At 38.2% G+C, this 21,846-nt stretch overlaps 1 protein-coding gene across 2 annotated transcripts in view; it reads right to left on the minus strand.

Moving 5' to 3' along the window:
- Positions 1–13,654: 13,654 nt before the first annotated feature.
- LOC134537877 (trypsin-4-like) overlaps positions 13,655–21,846 on the minus strand; it is a 35,291-nt gene continuing 27,099 nt past the window's right edge. The window contains exons 6-7 of one of the 2 annotated variants that reach the window (XM_063378773.1): positions 17,855–18,013; positions 13,655–15,507 (exon numbers count right to left, since the gene is read on the minus strand). In XM_063378773.1, coding sequence (XP_063234843.1) covers positions 15,349–15,507; positions 17,855–18,013 — 318 coding nt within the window. In that variant the 3' untranslated portion in view covers positions 13,655–15,348. The remainder of the gene's footprint in view (positions 15,508–17,854; positions 18,014–21,846) is intronic. The other variant, XM_063378772.1, reaches the window with a different exon arrangement.

The raw sequence follows: 21,846 nt of genomic DNA on the forward strand, positions 1-21,846 counted from the left end.
GTCATGTCGATAACACTTACCTTGACAGGTCACGCATCTGAGCTGCGGGCGGTTCATTTCCCGCCTCTGGATTTAGACGGAGAATGGTGTATCGGACTCGTAGATTTTCAAACGTATAATGCCATACCGAATATCGACGAAGAAAACTGCAAGATCTGCTTCCTGAAAAGCGATGGGACCGCTCATGAAATACAGTTACCTGTTGGATCTTACGAAATTGACGACATTGCAAATTACATCAGGGATATGTTACCACAGGATGTAGACTTTCAACTGCGTGGAAATCCAAACACTCAAAAAAGCATTCTAACATGCAGTGAAAATGTCGACTTTACGAAACCTGGGACCATAGGTTCGATGTTAGGATTCGAATCAAAGGTGTATGATGCAGGAAGAACGTACGAATCTACGCGTGCAGTAAACATTTTGCCTGTAAATGTCATAAGAATAAACTGTAATTTGGCAAGTGGAACGTATCTCAACGGAAGACTAAGCAATATGCTGCACGAATTTTCGCCGATGGTCCCGCCAGGATATAAACTGGTCGAAGTACCACAAAGTATCATTTACGTTCCAGTCGTCGTGAAGTGCGCACACGAAGTCGTCGTCAGAATCGTTGACCAGCGAGGACGATTGGTGAATTTTCAAGACGAAGAAATTACATTACGGCTGCACTTGAAGCGATGGGCATAAAGTTCGTAACACCGAACAGTTATAAAAGAAGTCGTATTGACGTGAATAAGAACAGTTCTCTACCAGACATCGGTGCATTAACACCTGACAACATCAAGTATCTGCTTAGTATTGGACAAGTGCCGAATAAATATGGAAGACGAAATCCTCAACGTGGAAGATCCGGTCATTTTTGATGACAGCATTACGAAAATGTAATTGCACGAGTACCAGCCTTTCCTGCTCGGACCGTACGCACTTCCATCGGAAGTACGCATTGCTGTACAGCACCAAGATATTTGTACTTTACCTTCACAGTCATTTCTACGTATAAGAGGCATGCTTACAAAAGCGGATGGTACGCATCCGACAACGACGTCAATATCCTGCAATGGTATTCTTCACCTCATCGAGCGCGTTACATATGTACTCAATGGCGTCGAGGTAGACCAGACGAGAGATGTAGGCATAACATCTGCTATGAAAAATTACCTTTCGCTCACGCCAAATGAACTGTCTGCTGCAAAGATGGCCGGTTGGGCTCTCGAGGATGAATATAAGCTTCCGGTTTATGCCGAAGGAAAGTTCGAAGTTTGTGTTCCTCTGTCCATGCTTCTTGGATTCGCTGAGGACTACAGGCATATAATCATTAATTCGAAACAAGAGCTCGTACTGCTTCTAGCCAACACGCACATTAATGCAATTGTCGTCGCTGCAGAAAACCCTCAAGATGTCTCGCTAACACTACAGTCTATCGAGTGGATGCTGCCCCACATCCAAGTGAGCACCGTTGAACGAGTCAAGATGTTGAAGAACATAGAAAATGGCAAGAACTTCGATGTGCCATTCCGATCCTGGAGCCTGGAAACTTATCCTGGCTTGCCTCATAGTCAGCGTATCAATTGGATAGTAAAGTCCAGCTTCGCTACGGAAAAACCAAGATACATCATCGTCGGGCTTCAGACCGGAAGACAGCTCAATGCAGGAGTAAGTCGTTCCTTATTCGATAACTGTCAATTACGTAATGTAAAAATATTTTTAAACAGCGAAAGTTATCCGTACGTTGATATGAACATGGACTTTGAAAGTGGAAGATTTCTTCTCGCATATCAAATGTATGCCAAGTTTCAGCAAGCTTACTATGGGCGGAGACAGTCACCGATACTGAGTCCCGACAGTTTCAAGAACAAGGCTCCGTTAATGGTGTTTGACGTTTCCAAACAGGATGATCGAGTAAATTCAAACATCATCGACTGTAGGATCGAGATATCGACTAGCGGAAATATTCCACCAAACACTTATGCTTTTTGTCTGATACTTCACGATCGGCTTGCATCATACAATTGTCGAGACAAACTTGTGAAAATTCTGACTTAAATACTGTTTCGTTTGCGATAATAATTCAGTTACAATCGAGCATTGCTAGCGACAAGATGTACTGCAACCTGCAAGGTTTCCAGAGTCAAAACGGCTTTGTTCTCAAAGAAATTGCCGTCACCTCCGGAGACAAGACTCGAACCCGCAGCTTCCGACCTCCGTATCCTTGGAAACTACTAGACGAAAAAAGTAAACGTTCGAACGAATGGCTATGCAAATATTATCACGGACTAGAGTGGGACGAAGGAAAAATCCCATACCACCAAGTGAAAAACACACTTCAAGATTTACTAGTCCAAAACGAAATAATATACGTTGCCGGACCTGAACAGAAAAAATGGCTACGAGATCTGTGTAATGACGGAGCAGTTGAAATTGAAGACCTACAGACCGACTATGGCTGTACTTCCCTGCGCAAGCTTAGTGCAATATACGATTTGCAGCCAAGTGACAAGTTTGAACGTGTCTGTGCCTGTACAAACTCGCAGTTAATGCAGAAATGGCACACACAGTGTTAGTAGGAGTCTGCATATATAAATGTTGTACCTACGTACGTGTCTTCAGTTGACGTTCGACCTGCAAGAAGATGTTTACGTTTCATCCTGCTAACGTGTACGTGAGCGCAAGACCTAGCTTCAGCAGTGTCGAGTACAGCTACTGGGATTCCGGGTATCTACGTACATATACAGAAACCTGTGATGGAGATGCTCAGCATTGGCGGTTTGCGCACTTTCCTGTGTCCTACGAACCGACTCAGCAGCTATTAGATTGTTGCGAACCTGGAAACTGTGCCGTCTATCACATGAGACCGCACACAATCCTTCCTGCTAGCATCGATGAGGTAGTCGTCTCGTCTGCACGTGCAACACCAAACATGAACGTGTTGCAACCTGTTGCGACCTGTGATGCTTCTACGCAGACGTCCAAACGACGTTCGTCTCGTCGTCAAAGTTCAGGCAGTGAATCTGTCCCAACTAGCACTGCAGTAGAGCCAAGGCGCAGACGTGGTCACAGACGCCATCGACCATGTCTCGCTCGAGATGACGACATCGCAGAAGATGACCAGCTGGAAACCTGTGTTCCTGATCCCGTGACCTGCGAACCAGTTGGAACCGGAGTCGAAGAGGCAGTTCGTGCGGCATTAAAGACTTTGCTTGCGAAAATGCTTAATTCCTTAACCTAATATGTATTTGTGTAATTTTTATAAATAAATGTGTAAAACTTGAACTCGTATGTTTTTTATTTCTACAATTTTTAGGTACCCAATAAAAATTAATTTTAAATACAGACGATATTTTGACTAATGTAGTATTCCAGTAGACTGCGGGTATATAAGCGAAGTTCAGACGAGTGGAGCCTCAGTATACCTCTGGCCGCGGTGCAGTACGGACCTGCTCTCTTCAGTAAATTTCGTAGTTACTGCTCCAATGTCGACCGGGATAGACTGTTTACCGTCAGCAGCGGGGACCTCGATGACAGCAATGATGATGGAGTCGGAGATTCCGATACCGGATGCAGAGGAGACCACGACAGCGGAGAACTCAATGCCTGCGTTGTCGACAGCTGCGGAGATCTCGATACCGACTGCAGAGGAGACTTCAATTAATGAAGAGCGTACTTCGAATCAGTGCAAATACTGTGTTGCATCATTTACTAGAACTTCAAGCGCTCGCAGACATGAAAGAAGCAGTTGTCCGAATAATTTACTGAAACGAATACAATTTCAGTGCAATAAGTGTAATAAACTAATTTCACGCCTCGACAGCTTACATCGTCATTATATAAAATGCTCCGAGACAGTTAAGTGCAAGTATAATAACCATGGTTATTGTTTTGACTCATGTGTTGTACCAGCTGATGAGAATATATATAAGTGAGACCCTGGTGATATGAACATTTAGTCCGTCTCTGGCTGCGGTGATGAACACATCGGGTAGTCAGCCTTGAATAATAGACCAGTATCTAGCTGTTCTTGAGACCTCGATGGCGTCTTTACCAGTATCAACACCGACCTGGATCGAAGGTCTACCATCATCAGTGCAGACCACGATGACTACGTCGTCTACAGCTACACCTGCTCTCTCCGCATAGCAGGAGATTTCGACGCGTGCAACATCTTCTGCAGAGCAGACCTCAACGGGTTCAGAAGTTAACATGACAGCAGTGTTACAATGGTTGTCAACAGTTCCAGTGTCATTGATAAAGGAAGGAGCATCCAACAGTGTTCCATCGCCCAACTGTACGTACTGTGACAAGATCAAAAACTTGAAATTACGTGATTATGTAATACACAATTGTAATAATAAGTCTGAACGCATTAAATATCAGTGCAACAGGTGTTTAAGCAAGTTTAAACGTTATGGAAGATTAAAACGTCACCTCAGGAATTGTGATAGACTGTCTGTACATTCATCAGAATCAAGCTGTATATTTTGTAACAAAACATTAGCAAATATTCAAATTGCAAAACGACACGAAATATATCACTGTCCTTTTAATGAAGTCGATAATTCGGTTTTGTGTGAAAATTGTGGTGTACCATTATGTCGACCTGATAGACTGAATAGACATTTACGAACATGTAAAGGACTTAGTCCATACAATAAGAAGACTGTTTGAATCGAGAAATCCACAAGACTTTAGTTCTATGTCTGTGTTTTATTTTTTGTACTTGTAGTAGTGTATTGAATTTATGTAATAAAAGTTTTTTTTTTAAAGAACTTGTGGTGTTTTTATTTTCTCAAACCTAACACTTTTGTGGTATTTTTTAAATTAAAGTTGTTTTGTATCGACCAGGGATCGAACCAAGGACCTTAGTCGATCTAATCAATCAGTATTTAGATTACAAATTTATTTAATTAATTTTGAACATTTTCCCGAATCTCTAGCATTAAAATTACGGATTTTCAAGATGGCGGCCAAATTTCAAGATGTCGGGTGTCACAGTAATAAATTATTACTGCACTCTAGCGGGTAAGAATCAAACTAACATGGCGTCAGCGCACTCTCGCCGCCGATACAATGATGATGGTTTCCAACATCGAAGACAAGATGGCGGACATGACGTCATGCTCACTGTCGATATATATGCTTTGAAAAAAGTGGTGGGGGCCAGTCAGTCTGCCTGCAGCCACCATTGCGGAAGGATCCTGTCGCCATTTTTAATTTTTTTGACCTCGTCGGGTTCGAACCGAGGACTCCGAACTCCGTGTCTAAAAGTACCTTTTTTAAATATTTTTTATTAAAATTTTATTAATTTAATTTTTTTATAAATTTTAAAAAAAAATTTTCATTAAAATCGGATAATAAATAAAAAAGTTAAAGATGGCGGACGTAACGGAAATTGCAACGGTGACGTCATAATCCAAGATGGCGGAAAACAAAATGGTGGAAAGTTCGAGAAAACAAAATGACGTCATCCAAGATGGCAGATCCAAAATGGCCGCCGTGATCTACTTGTCCCGTTACGTTATGTCCCGTTACATTATATCCCGTTACGCTGTGTCCCGTTACGCTCATCCAAGATGGCCGCCGTGACGTCACAATCCAAGATGGCGGGCCGACAATCACAATCCACACAATCCACAACCTGAATCCTGGCGCAGCTCCGGCTATTATATACTACTCATGTCTGCGAGCATTTGAGGTGATAGTAAATGATGCACCACAGTATTTGCACTGATGCGAAGTAGGCTCTTCATTAATTGAAGTATTCAATGCTGATGAAACTTCAGCTGATGGTGGAACAGCACATATCGAAGTCTCCTCCAGTGTTGTCAGAGGCGTTGCCAACGGGATCTGCTCCAACATCGTCGACACTGACGTCATGGTTCCCGTAGTCGATGGTACATCCTCCATCGAGTTCGACGTTAAAGTCGGTAAAGATGCCATCGAAGTCTCAAGAACAGGCAATTACACGACTTATGCACCAGAAGAAACAAACTAGGTGATCCGTACACCGTCGACGGCAGTAACAAACTGAGCGTCCTGCTGTCTAGGACTCGTTTATATACATTAACCGGTTTGATCAATACGCTAGTCAAATCAAGAACAATTTACTACAATACTAGAGTCAAAACAACATTAAAAAAATAGAAGCACCATCAACAAAAAAGGAAGCACATTTGGAAGCACCTTCAAAAAAGGAAAAACAATAGGAAGCACCGACAACGAAAAGGCAGCACAATAGGAAGCACCGACTACGAAAAAACAGCACATTTGGAAGCACCAACAACGAAAAGGCAGCACATGTGGAAGCACCGACTACGAAAAGTCAGCACATTTGGAAGCACCGTCATCGAAAAGGCAGCACATTTGGAAGCACCGACAACGAAAAGGCAGCACAATAGGAAGCACCGACTACGAAAAAACAGCACATTTGGAAGCACCGACAACGAAAAGGCAGCACATTTGGAAGCACCGACTACGAAAAGTCAGCACATTTGGAAGCACCGTCATCGAAAAGGCAGCACATTTGGAAGCATTGACTACGAAAAGGCAGCACATTTGGAAGCACCGACTACGAAAAGGCAGCACATTTGACAGCACCGACTACGAAAAGGCAGCACATTTGACAGCACCGACAACGAATAGGCAGCACCGACAACGAAAAGGCAGCACATTTGGAAGCACCGACTACGAAAAGGCAGCACATTTGGAAGCACCAACTACGAAAAGGCAGCACATTTGGAAGCACCGACAACGAAAAGGCAGCACATTTGGAAGCACCGACTACGAAAAGGCAGCACATTTGACAGCACCGTCAACGAAAAGGCAGCACATTTGGCAGCACCGCCATCGAAAAGGCAGCACATTTGGAAGCAGCGCCAACGAAAAGGCAGCACATTTTGGATGCATCATCGAATAAGGAAGCACATTTGGAAGCTCCATCAACTAAAAAAGGCAAAAAGGAAGCACAAGTTACGAGATCTAAGTCTTAGTAAGAAATCATAATACAAGAAATAAAAACATTACATTCTTATAATTTAAATTATTTATTTTATTGCTTTACATTATACAAATGCAAGTAAAACAAGTCATTATTGTATGTAGCCAGCATTCCTCAGTTCCTTAAGTATGAAGGATATTTCTTTGATGCACGAATAGTTTCCTGCACAAAGCGAACCATGTAGAAGTCTTAGCCGGTCAACCAATATGTTTGGATCTTTCCATGATGTGTAATCATTCTCTTCTACCACCATCTTCCTTGCACCTTTATAATAAATATTATGATCTCTGGTGTCTTCCGTTTTACCACCAACCTCAGGGTAACTTTCATGTTTGAGACGGTGATCATCACAAGCTTGATCAGATTTATTTAATATATCACGTCGTTTCCATCGTTTCGGTCTCAGGACACCGCCACATTCTTCGATCTTGGCAGCTTTAAGTGCTTCATCATAGTCTATGTCTTTGTCAACAGCCTCAGAGTCACTGTAACAATCACCGTAGAAGGAATCGTCTTCACCCAATTTACCGTAATAATTCGATGTTGATGATGTTGAAGTGTCTTCATCGTCTTCATGCTTCCTTTTTAGGAGTCCATCATTTTTACAAAGTAGGAAAGATCTACTTGAATTCGGCTGGAATATATTCTCACTTTTCACGTTAAGGATTCTTCCATTGTCTTCATTCTTCCGTAAATCATCAACCTTCTTCAATTTAAGTTCTTTGTCGAGATCGGAAGAGCCAAGAAAATTATTGTCGTAATGCAGATCACTCTTCCTTAGGCTAGTAGATTCATCGTTGTCCTCTAGCTTGTACACAGGCTTGGCGCTACAAGTTCTGCCATGTCTTTTTAGGCTCTCTCTCCGCGTAAACGACTTGCTACATCGAACACAACTTATCATATTGCGCAGTGGATTTTTAACACAGTCATTCTTCTCGTGTTGTCTTTTATTCTTTCTCAAGATAAACTCTTTACTGCAAAACTTACACCTATGTTCTTTCGATACAGCGTCAGATCCCAAATCGGAAAGCATATTAGTTACTGAGACTAATGCCAGATACCAATTGAGTGTTTTAAATTAGATTCAATACTTAAATAGAAATTTTTTAATATTTCATCAGCGAGAATTAATATATCTCATGCAAAAGTACTTTACGCATGTAGTTCTGCTTTTCAACAACAGATGTCGCCACATGTTGCTTGCAGGTAAATAATATTTAGTTCTTTTATGCGGGATGCGGGATGCTCACTAACGATCGCAAAAGAAGGATGGCTTCGCTAGACTCCAAGGAAAAGGAAGTTCGTCTTGCATGTTGGTGCTCCACAGATGTCTCATGGCGTAATATTAATTTGACTGAGTAATGATATTTGTTAATTCCACCTGATAAAAATATTGCAAGTTTTTATTTAGTAGCAGAAATTATCGAATTAAATGTAACTCCAAATAAAATGACATGTCTCATTAGACCAAAAAAAAATCCATGCAGAGAGCGGTTTCTCAGAATAGTCAGAAACACTTGAAGAAACCACAGGAATGATTGCAAGAACACGGGAAAAACCATCAAAATATTGTCAAGAATAATCAGGAGCACACAGAGAAAACCACCATAATATTAACAATAATAATCGGAAGCACACGGAGAAAACCATAATAATATTGACCAGATTAATCGGAAGCACACAGAGAAAACCACCACATGTTTTCTTTGATATCATAAAATTACAAGAAAAAATATTTAAAAATAAAAATAAATTAATAAAAAGTTAAAAAAATTAAAAAAATGCATAAATTTCTGGCTTGTACAAGAACTCTATCTTTGCTCAACAATGATAAGTTTACAAGCTAGCAGAAACTGTTTATGCATTTTTTAATTTTTTTAATTTTTTTATTAATTTATTTTTATTTTTAAATATTTTTTCTTGTAATTTTATGATATCAAAGAAAACATGTGGTGGTTTTCTCTGTGTGCTTCCGATTAATCTGGTCAATATTATTATGGTTTTCTCCGTGTGCTTCCGATTATTATTGTTAATATTATGGTGGTTTTCTCTGTGTGCTCCTGATTATTCTTGACAATATTTTGATGGTTTTTCCCGTGTTCTTGCAATCATTCCTGTGGTTTCTTCAAGTGTTTCTGACTATTCTGAGAAACCGCTCTCTGCATGGATTTTTTTTTGGTCTAATGAGACATGTCATTTTATTTGGAGTTACATTTAATTCGATAATTTCTGCTACTAAATCAAAACTTGCAATATTTTTATCAGGTGGAATTAACAAATATCATTACTCAGTCAAATTAATATTACGCCATGAGACATCTGTGGAGCACCAACATGCAAGACGAACTTCCTTTTCCTTGGAGTCTAGCGAAGCCATCCTTCTTTTGCGATCGTTAGTGAGCATCCCGCATCCCGCATAAAAGAACTAAATATTATTTACCTGCAAGCAACATGTGGCGACATCTGTTGTTGAAAAGCAGAACTACATGCGTAAAGTACTTTTGCATGAGATATATTAATTCTCGCTGATGAAATATTAAAAAATTTCTATTTAAGTATTGAATCTAATTTAAAACACTCAATTGGTATCTGGCATTAGTCTCAGTAACTAATATGCTTTCCGATTTGGGATCTGACGCTGTATCGAAAGAACATAGGTGTAAGTTTTGCAGTAAAGAGTTTATCTTGAGAAAGAATAAAAGACAACACGAGAAGAATGACTGTGTTAAAAATCCACTGCGCAATATGATAAGTTGTGTTCGATGTAGCAAGTCGTTTACGCGGAGAGAGAGCCTAAAAAGACATGGCAGAACTTGTAGCGCCAAGCCTGTGTACAAGCTAGAGGACAACGATGAATCTACTAGCCTAAGGAAGAGTGATCTGCATTACGACAATAATTTTCTTGGCTCTTCCGATCTCGACAAAGAACTTAAATTGAAGAAGGTTGATGATTTACGGAAGAATGAAGACAATGGAAGAATCCTTAACGTGAAAAGTGAGAATATATTCCAGCCGAATTCAAGTAGATCTTTCCTACTTTGTAAAAATGATGGACTCCTAAAAAGGAAGCATGAAGACGATGAAGACACTTCAACATCATCAACATCGAATTATTACGGTAAATTGGGTGAAGACGATTCCTTCTACGGTGATTGTTACAGTGACTCTGAGGCTGTTGACAAAGACATAGACTATGATGAAGCACCTAAAGCTGCCAAGATCGAAGAATTTGGCGGCGTCCTGAGACCGAAACGATGGAAACGACGTGATATATTAAATAAATCTGATCAAGCTTGTGATGATCACCGTCTCAAACATGAAAGTTACCCTGAGGTTGATGGTAAAACGGAAGACACCAGAGATCATAATATTTATTATAAAGGTGCAAGGAAGATGGTGGTAGAAGAGAATGATTACACATCATGGAAAGATCCAAACATATTGGTTGACCGGCTAAGACTTCTACATGGTTCGCTTTGTGCAGGAAACTATTCGTGCATCGAAGAAATATCCTTCATACTCAAGGAACTGAGGAATGCTGGCTACATACAATAAAGACTTGTTTTACTTGCATTTGTATAATGTAAAGCAATAAAATAAATAATTTAAATTATAAGAATGTAATGTTTTTATTTCTTGTATTATGATTTCTTACTAAGACTTAGATCTCGTAACTTGTGCTTCCTTTTTGCCTTTTTTAGTTGATGGAGCTTCCAAATGTGCTTCCTTATTCGATGATGCATCCAAAATGTGCTGCCTTTTCGTTGGCGCTGCTTCCAAATGTGCTGCCTTTTCGATAGCGGTGCTGCCAAATGTGCTGCCTTTTCGTTGACGGTGCTGTCAAATGTGCTGCCTTTTCGTAGTCGGTGCTTCCAAATGTGCTGCCTTTTCGTTGTCGGTGCTTCCAAATGTGCTGCCTTTTCGTAGTTGGTGCTTCCAAATGTGCTGCCTTTTCGTAGTCGGTGCTTCCAAATGTGCTGCCTTTTCGTTGTCGGTGCTGCCTATTCGTTGTCGGTGCTGTCAAATGTGCTGCCTTTTCGTAGTCGGTGCTGTCAAATGTGCTGCCTTTTCGTAGTCGGTGCTTCCAAATGTGCTGCCTTTTCGTAGTCAATGCTTCCAAATGTGCTGCCTTTTCGATGACGGTGCTTCCAAATGTGCTGACTTTTCGTAGTCGGTGCTTCCAAATGTGCTGCCTTTTCGTTGTCGGTGCTTCCAAATGTGCTTTTTTTTCGTAGTCGGTGCTTCCTATTGTGCTGCCTTTTCGTTGTCGGTGCTTCCAAATGTGCTGCCTTTTCGATGACGGTGCTTCCAAATGTGCTGACTTTTCGTAGTCGGTGCTTCCACATGTGCTGCCTTTTCGTTGTCGGTGCTTCCAAATGTGCTGTTTTTTCGTAGTCGGTGCTTCCTATTGTGCTGCCTTTTCGTTGTCGGTGCTTCCTATTGTTTTTCCTTTTTTGAAGGTGCTTCCAAATGTGCTTCCTTTTTTGTTGATGGTGCTTCTATTTTTTTAATGTTGTTTTGACTCTAGTATTTTAGTAAATTGTTCTTGATTTGACTAGCGTATTGATCAAACCGGTTAATGTATATAAACGAGTCCTAGACAGCAGGACGCTCAGTTTGTTATTGCCGTCGACGGTGTACGGATCACCTAGTTTGTTTCTTCTGGTGCATAAGTCGTGTAATTGCCTGTTCTTGAGACTTCGATGGCATCTTTACCGACTTTAACGTCGAACTCGATGGAGGATGTACCATCGACTACGGGAACCATGACGTCAGTGTCGACGATGTTGGAGCAGATCCAGTTGGCAACGCCTCTGACAACACTGGAGGAGACTTTGATATGTGCTGTTCCACCATCAGCTGAAGTTTCATCAGCATTGAATACTTCAATTAATGAAGAGCCTACTTCGCATCAGTGCAAATACTGTGGTGCATCATTTACTATCACCTCAAATGCTCGCAGACATGAAAGAAGCGGTTGTTCTTATAATGTTCAAAGAATACAATTTCAGTGCAATAAGTGCAATAAACTAATTTCACGTCTCGATAGCTTACATCGTCATTATAAAAAATGTTCCGAGACGTATAATGAACCTGGTTATTAATTTGACTCATGTGTTGTACCGGCTAATGAGACTATATAAGTGATATGAACTTCAGTCCGTCTCTGGCTGCGGTGATGACCGGATCGGATTGACATTTAAAGTCATGTAAAAGGCTTAGTCCGTACAATAAGAAGACTGTTTGAATCGAGGAATCCAAAAGGCTTTAGTAATTTGTCAGTGTTTTTTTTGTACTTGTAGTAGTGTATTGAATTTATGTAATAAAATTTTTTTAAAAGAACATGTGGTGTTTTTCTTTTCTCAAACCTAACACTTTTTTTAGTATTTTTTTAAATTAAAGTTGTTTTGTATCGGCCAGGGATCGAACCAAGGACCTAAGTCGATACAATCAATCATTATATGGATTACAAATTTATTTAATGAATTTTGAACTTTTTCCCGAATCTCTAGCATTACAATTACGAATTTCCAATATGGTGGTCTTGTTGACTGGTAGGATGATGGTAGTAGATGATTTAAAGTCTCTTTACGAATTTTGAACATGGTTTATTGAAATTATTATTTTTTACATAAAATTAAACATTATTGCATCGATCGGGTATCGAACCGAGGACAGGAGCTGATCGAATCAATATGTAAGTTAATGAGTGATTTATTTAATGAATTTTGGAATTTTTCCCGAATTTCTAGCTAAATAATTACGGATTTTCAAGATGGTGTCCAAATTTCAAGATGGCGGGTGTCACAGTAATAATAAATGATTACTGCACTCTAGCGGATAAGAACTAAACTAACATGATGTCAGCGCACTCTCGCCAACGAAAACAAGATGGTGGTCTCCAGCAGCGAAGACAAGATGGTGGACATGACGTCATACTAGGTGACGATATATATGCTTTGAAAAAAGTGGTGGGAGTCAGTCTGCCTGCGTCCACTGTGAGGGAAGGATCGGACGCCATTTTTAATTTTTTTGCCCTCGTCGGGTTTGAACCGAGGACTCCGAACTCCGTGTCGTAAATGTATGTTTTTTTTAAATATTTTATTAAAATTTTATTAATTTAATTTTTTTATAAATTTAAAAAAAAATTTCATTAAAATCGGATAATAAAAAAGTTAAAGATGGCGGACGTAACGGAAATTGCAACGGTGACGTCATAATTCAAAATGGCGGAAAACAAAATGGAGGAAAGTTCGAGAAAACAAAATGACGTCATCCAAAATGACGGATCCAAGATGGCGGATCCAAAATGGCCGCCGGGGTCAAGGTCAAGGTCAAAGGTCAAGGTCACAACCATCCAAGATGGCCGCCGTGACGTCACAATCCAATATGGCGGTCGACACCACCGGCCACACACCACAACCTGAATCCTGCCGTCGGACATACATTCGTATACTACTATAGTTCCATATTAAAAGTATATATAAACTTATGCATACTTTGCCTCCCATGTAAACTTATAGTGGGTGTCCTCTCACCCCATACCACCTTTTGCTTGGCATGGCCTTGTAAGCCTATGTATATACATATATTATGTTTATGTTTTGAAATAGCTGTATGAAGGGTAAAATTGTCCACAATTAATTAGTTTAAGTACCAAAACTTTGTTTAAGTTTATATGCCTTTAAATGACTATGTTAAAATTGATACAATTTTACATTTCTATATAATATCATGACAATTCTTCTAACATATAATTTACATATTTTTACTTTATTATTAAAGGTTTTGTTTTCAACTTTACAATAGTGTAATAAGTTTAATTCCAAAACTTTGATATCTAAATTATTTCCTTATCATATTTGCTCACAAAAACATTTTGTGAAACAGAGGCAAACTTTTATGTTATACCTGTGGGAATAACTAATACACGAATAAGAAGTTCCAATTTATTTTAATTAATCTTTTTGAATACCGTACTATAATAATAGGCAAGTGTTACAAAGTGCATAAAACTGTATTATACATGAGTGGAAATTTGGCTACAAACAGTGAGAAGTTTTAAACAAAGGGAAAATAATTAAACTTTTAATTGCCTTAATTTATTTATCATAAAGATTTAAATATTAACGACAGATAATAATATAGCTTAATTATAAACCTAGTTTAATGTTTAAGATAGTAGAGTATAAATTGAACTATAAACTGCATTTTTTGAACAGAAGTGTTTAAATTCTTTCATGCAAAAAATAGTGACATTTTCATTACATTCTAAGACTGTGATGTACATCATTATAAAAAAAATTGCACCATTTAGCTTCTCATGACTTTTACTACAAAAACAATTTTAACTTTATATATAGTTGCGTATCGCTAGGTAGTTTGATTACACGCCAAACTTCAAAAAAACTGGGTTTAATGCTTTCTACTTCTCTCTTAAAAGTGTTTATTGTAGAAAAACGTTGATGATGTTCTGAGGAAAGTGAATTCTTTGTTTAAGAATAACCAAGCTTTGGTAAAAGAAATTCAGTAAAACACAGAAGTAATGAGCTTCAGTATATGAAGAGTCACTTTGCCCAAATAATGATTCTCTATTCACGTCAGAAAAAATATTTCATAAAATGCCCAATTTGCGACATAAACGAAGTCTAATGAACAAATGTGTTACTATTTCGTTACAAGTTCATCTTGAGTTAACAATATAAGTTCTCCATAAAATTCAAGCAAAATGTGTTACATTACCAGACTTAAAAGTAATCACTTCAAGAATGTGGCGAAAATGTGTCAAAGTTAACCAGCTTTCGGTATTGCAATGAACAACTGAAGAACACATTAAGTACTCGTATTCAACATTGAAGTTATTTTTCAATCTCATTATTTCCCAAAAAATTACACTATCTTGAATCCCCAAATACATCTTCCAAATTACATAAACACATAACAAGAAACTGGTTACATACAAAATGTTACATTTCGTTTTTTTTTATGAGAAAACTATAATTTTTTGTCTCCAAATTTATCAGTAAACAGTTACATACGTACATCTGTGCCATAAGACAATATGTATGAAACAATTTGAGTATTTCAGCTCAAAAGTGTTTTCAAACATGTATGCGTAAAACTGTCTTTATGTACCAGGTTTCACCTAAACGAAAACTTGGGTTTCTTTTTCACCTTTGTTGACATTCATGGGCATCTCTCTTGCATTTTGATTCTGGAACGAGAGTTGAGCAAGTATGTTCTATGTCCGCTGTTATATGTCGCTGGTCTATGATGTTTTTTTCATTTACCACTGATCTCCAGCACGTCGCCGAACAAATATTGTTCGAAAGAAATAAATAAAATGTTCGTCAGACGCCAGAGTTTCTCTTGATCCAGTTCCTGTACCTGGAGACTTTAGTGTAGATTCCAGGCCAGTCCGGGTTCCCGTTGCCATCGCCCCACGACACTATCCCTATCAGCTTCGCTCTGTCTCCTTCTTTCACCAGGAGCGGGCCGCCGGAGTCCCCCTGGAATGTGAATAGAACCAATGATGTCATCATCACGACCTCATGGCTGGGAAGATATGACATCACGACACTTTCCACAGGCTCAGTCAAGAGTCATGTTGCATTGACAGCATTTGCATCGCATAGGCCTGTCAGTGAATCACTTTAACATCAGTCAATAGTCACGTTGCATCGCACAGGCCTGTCTCTAAACACAGTGGATCACTTCAACAACATTCTCACGATGCTTACTCTCTAAAATGTTTGAAGAGAATATGTATGTTACATACCGCCATAGATTACAAATGATATCACAGTGTGTTTACCCAATTTTCTTTACACCATTTTTTTTTTCTGTTAGAAATTGTTGAAGCTATTGTTTTTTTTTTTTTTTTTTTTTTTAGCACGGTTCATTACAATTGTGTACCATTTCTTTAGGAAAATTTTAAATCAATTTTTAAAACATCCTACATTGCCTTTAGCAGATTACCCCAAATTTATCAATTGAATATATTTTATAATATTTTACATGTATACTGGCCGCTTCTGGCACAGACTTCAGAATGGTGAGCAGAGAGCGGATAGATGTTGCAGCCATCATGGATTGTGACATAAATATTCTCCCAAATGTTAGTTAATTAAGTATAGTATTTCTCTTTTTAATATACAAAAATTTTGGAGGCTTAACATGGCCCCCAAAGAAGCTTAAATTTCCCATCTACCAGTAAGCTTCCTGAAGGCACCTTTGAACTTGACCTTGACCTTTGGTCCTGATCACGACTGAAATATGATACATAGACTGATATTCGACATTTCTATTCATTTTTTGTATTAAAAAATTATATTACCTAATTTGAAAATTATAATATATCATATACGCCTTCGAGTCAGGAGTCCTTTGTTCATAATGGGCGAAGTTAATATTAAACCTATAATATACAAAAAGTTAAAAAAAAAAATTGTAAAAATTTTAATGTAAAATATTTAAATAAAAAATTATGTACGTCATCCAGTATGGAGGTACTGGATTCGATTCCCGCTAAAATATGTAAAACAAATTCAACATGTCCACCTCAGAAATATTTATCAGGTGACTGGAAACACCCCCTTCCCCCCTTGTCAGACACGCACACGCCAATAACAAGGAAATGTTTTCATCAAACATTGTGACTTCATGGCAGCTATATAGGATTCCACCATCTTTTATTGGATTGTCCCCTACTTGACAGCACTATCGTATTGGTTTTTTATTACCAATTAGAATGCGGTATTGCCAATACTAGATAGTCAATTACCGTAGAATCAGCCATCTTGTGGTTTATCTTGAATGCCATCTTGATAATCAGTAAAACTTTCAGAAAGAATTCACCTATTCATTAAAAAGTCACTTATTACAATATTTTTTTTGAACGATTCTTGGCCTTAATTAGATCATTTGTCGATTAAAAAAAGTTATTATAAGTTAAAAATACTTAAAACAATTAATTTTTCTCTCATTACCTCTTGACAAGCATACAAACATCCTCACTACGAAGAATGGCTGTATACGAAACAACTCTCCGATGAAACGCCTGTGTAACAGTCTTAACACCTAACATGAAGACTGTATTGGGTGCACCTTAACACTAATACAGTTAATACTACAAGCACTTCCCCAACATCTTCGAACCATGAGACCTTCTTTGTCCATTTTTATTTTGCATTTCAACCAAGTCATGTCAAAAGTCAGGCATAAGTCCAGTGTGTCTCCGAAACGCTGGGAATTCTTTGTCAATACTAAAAATATGCAATACATGCTGATAAAAAAAAACAATGTAAACCAAGTGCACAAACCACGTGTGTGGATTCAAAAAAACACGCTTTGAGCTTACAAATATACCTAAATTGAAACACACAAGACAAGAGTCTCGAACTGACAGACCTACAGTACGAGCATAACATGAATTACCTAATGAATGTAATAAGATGTTTTGCCAGAACCTGTGTCAAATTATTTTAGTTACAGGACCAACACTGCCGATAATATTATGACTGTTCCCACATCATATTCAATTAAGGAGTCCTAAAGTTATCACATATCGCCTGATGGGTGTCCTGCAGGATTTAAATGGTGAGTTGAGGCACTGGAAAATATGGGAGTGAAGACTGTAGTGAATGAGGTGCTGTCCTGGATGGGATCGATGATGACCAGCTAACAATTTATAAAATATAACATAAAAAAAATAAAAATTTTACTTTGACACAATTGATTGTATTTTTACTTGAGCTGAAGCATGAAAATCAAACCATTGTAAGTGTTCAATGAGACTGTCATCAGTGGAGGTACAGCTGTGTGAGATTCTTCAATGGTTTTTGGGCAGGCACTCACGTTCCTGGAGTCGCGGCCGAACTTGGTGGCGCACAGCATGCCGTCCGTCAGCTCGTGCGACTCGTACTCGGTGAACATCTCCAGCTCGGCGCAGCTTCCCTGGTCCATGGTGCGCACCATGGCCTTCCTCAGCTTGCGGCTGCTGCGCGAGGCGCGATCCTGAGGGCAGGCCGCGTACAGTCCTCGCAGGTTCCTCGTAGACACTCGCGCTGAAACCGTCTCTCAGATATGAGGGGTACCTTCGAGCCCAGCCCAGAGGTCGCAGTTACCGTGTAAAGTACATGGACTTCCCGGCGGTACTCGCACTGAGAGAAAAGTTTGTTTGCCTCAACAAAATATTTGTTTATATATGGCGAAATAAACATATTTTGTTAATTCAAACAAGCATTTTGTAGTAGGAAAGATTCTGTTGGACCCAACAAAATGATTTTGACAACTCGAATGTATATTTGGTTAGGGGTAACAAATTATTTTTGTTAAACTAGTTTGGTTAAACTAACAAAAATATTTTGTTCCACCAAGTAAATCTTATTTGTTTTGCCATATATAAACAAATATTTGTTTGATTCAAACAAACCTTTTTCTCTGTGCGGGCTGAACACATCGCAATACAAGGGACATCACTGCCGACTTTCAAGTCCGTGCGGCATACACTTGAAAAACGGAGAATTTTATATTTTTTAGTCCCAATTATTGCACAATATTGGTTCAACAAGGCTACGGATCAGCAAATCCGCGAAGCCAATCTTCAGCTTAATTTTTTTTTGGAAGGCAGAAAACCTCTAGGCAAGACATGACAGACGCACCAAACGATAGCACGTTACAAATTCAAGGCAACGTCATATATTGACGAAGTTATAAACTAAACCGTTGTTGGCGCCTTAGTTTGCTAGCAGACGCGAGTGGATGTGGTTGGGCTAAAGAGAAGAGATAGGAAGTTGTCAGACCTTACTATATGACCGAGTGGCGGACATTTTAGAAATGACACAAACACTTTGATTGTGTGTCTATGACCTATCGTATATGTTTTCATATTATAAAACTGAATTGACATTTTTTTCACTATCATGCGGATGGAAATTCTTAATTATATGTAGTTTATGTCACTCTCAGGCCCATTAACTATCTATAAGCAAAAAAATCAAGTCGTACTTTTGCTTCGTTGCTACTTGAATGAAAAAGTAGACCAACACACTTGCGCAATTATAATATTAGTAGGTATTGGCTCCGATCAGCGAAGGATCTCAAATGATAACGCAGCTGATTATTTAAGGAATTTCCGTGATTATTTTAAAATACATGGCTTACCTCAAATATCCTTTCAGGCATGGTTATATTAGAATAGTTACAGAGTTACTCTGTCATTATAAAAAAGCTTTCGTAAATTTAACTGAAAAGCGTCTATTTGTAAGATAATTAAAACACGCACACACACACCACGCATTGCTTGACGAGGCCTAAAATTGAAAATTTTTTAATGATAAGATTGTGTTGGAAAGTATTAAAGACATTGGCAGGCAATGCACATGCTGAAATAAATAGAATTATTAATTTATATCTGGATGTTATACTGGTACACACACATAGATATATAAAATACGTGTGTGTTAAAGACGATATTCCTGATTGAAAATTGTGGTTTTTCAGAAAGTATATTTTTTCGTCTAAAATACTACATAAATAGTTTGTGACTAATATTTAACTACCAATAATACTTCAAGAAAATATATACCGATAATTGGTTTTTACGCACAACATCGGTAAACAACCACTCACTGACTGATAGACTGATACACAATTCAAATATTTTATTTACAAAAACAACATTTTAGAAAAGGTTTTAAATGTTTGCTAGACCTTTATTTATAACATGGTAGAATGATAATGATACAGTAACTAAAACTTAAACGCTACAAAACTACAAAAAATATTTTTGCAAAACTCCGTTCCCGCGGAGAAACCCCCGGAATGGCCACCGCATGGGGAGACCAAGAAAAAAAACGGGCTCCCCATTTGGAAGCCACCTGGAAGGTTTTCTTCTGTTCCACCCACCGTTTCTTTGGTAGCCTGACTTGTTACAAGGGATTGTATTCATACCAGAGAAAATGCCACCATCTTATCTGGGCAATCCGCCTTGGAGTAGCCGGGGCGCGAACCCGGGTCCTACAAGTTACAAGGCAGGCGCTCTACCCCAGAACCAGAGTGGTAAAGCGGATACTTGCAGTCTTATAAACACTGACATGATGTTATTCCACGAGTTAATTGTAGTTTCGTGTGTCAATAACACGTGTTGTACGTGTAGTAATATCTAACCTCGGTAACGAACAAATTTATGTGTTCTTGTGTTGTTCGTTCAGCATGAATTATGTAATTTCATAACAGTGAAATATAATTTGTATAACTAGTCTGGAATTTTTTTAAATTATATTTCTACGGTCGCTTTATGGAAAAAAAATTTATGAGAGTGAATTTTTTACGATGCGTATGACATTTTTACAGGATGAAAAAAAGCTACAAACAAATAAAAATTATATATGTCCTTTTAAACGTTACCATAATACTCTAGTGAATGATTTTAAATACTGATCCATGTGATAAAAATTGGTTGTCTGTAATGTCAGTTTACGGACGATAGTTTAACGTGACATCGTCATAACAAAACATTGATGAAATTGTTGCATACTTTTATAAATAAAATTGAATCATTTTTATTGAATTATCACTATTTTGTAGAGATACAAAGAAGGAGTGAAATGAAATCTACAATTTAATTGATAAATTTACTTTTATTTGCACTTATTAATTGAAATATGTTTATTACTTTAACGAAGAGATTATTTTAACTACTATAACTTTTATACATGTTTGCTATTTAACTTCTTCCAATCTGTGTTATTCTGTTAAGGATAGGACGATGATAGGAAAAGTAGGAAACGAATGGGAGTGTTTAAAGTTTAATGTGCCTCGAAAAAGTCAAATTGATTGTTGTTCCAATCGAGTGGAAGAGAGATAGATGCGGCGCAAGCGTACAATGAGCGTAAAGGGACACAGCGTAACGGGACAATGTACCAAACGGGACACTTTTGCGTGCGTGCAGCCGGCGTTCATCGATTTATTAGACGTTTTCAAGTCAAAAAATGGCTTCACGAGAAAGAACAAAATTAGTGTACACCAATTACAGCAGGGAGATATGAATATTTCCTAGGTTTTAATCGTTTTTGTTCTTGTCTGCAGTAATTTTATTTACTGCAACTGGCAGCTGAAAGATGCCAGTTCTTTACCTTAGATCAAAACTCTGCTATTTTATTACACACTAAATAATATCTAAGCCAAACATGTTTCAAAAATAAGACAAAAATACAAGTAGCAATGTTTGGTCAATTATTACGGCGAAACAAATTTGCAATAAATATTTTGAAACTGTTGTATTTATTCCGAAGAAAAAAAGTTTCATTTGGAAGTATTTCTCAAAACATTGCAGCTCGCTCATTCATACAACGCCTAGTTAAATTTGGAAAATAAGTATTCTCATCAATAGAACCTAGTAATAAAATAAGATTTTTAAACATCAAAAAAAGTTTTCAAGTCTCGGAGCAGTAAATACTTTCAGAGAAGTTCAACTGTATCTGCAAATAATCACGTGAGCACAAGTAAATTTGGGACGATAGAACTGTATCCCCTTAGAAAGGGTACCTTTCATACTTTTGGTGGCGGTAGTGTAGCTGGGTAGAAACTGGAAAGGCACCCTTTACGATTTCTTAAAATGTTTCGGTTTTAATGCAAATATGCACTGGAAAGTTATCCTCTCGGAAAGGGTACCTTTCAGGATTTTCTGTACAATGACACAGCAGAAAATAAAGTGGAAAGTGCATATTTGCATTAAAACCATAACATTGTAAGAAATCGGAAAGGCTACCTTTCCAGTTTCTACCCAGCTACACTGCAGCCACAAAAAGTATGAAAGGTACCCCCCCCCCCCTAAATTTAATGTT

The sequence above is a fragment of the Bacillus rossius genome, chromosome 12 (assembly GCF_032445375.1).
Source record: "Bacillus rossius redtenbacheri isolate Brsri chromosome 12, Brsri_v3, whole genome shotgun sequence".
In the NCBI taxonomy this organism is placed as follows: domain Eukaryota; kingdom Metazoa; phylum Arthropoda; class Insecta; order Phasmatodea; family Bacillidae; genus Bacillus; species Bacillus rossius.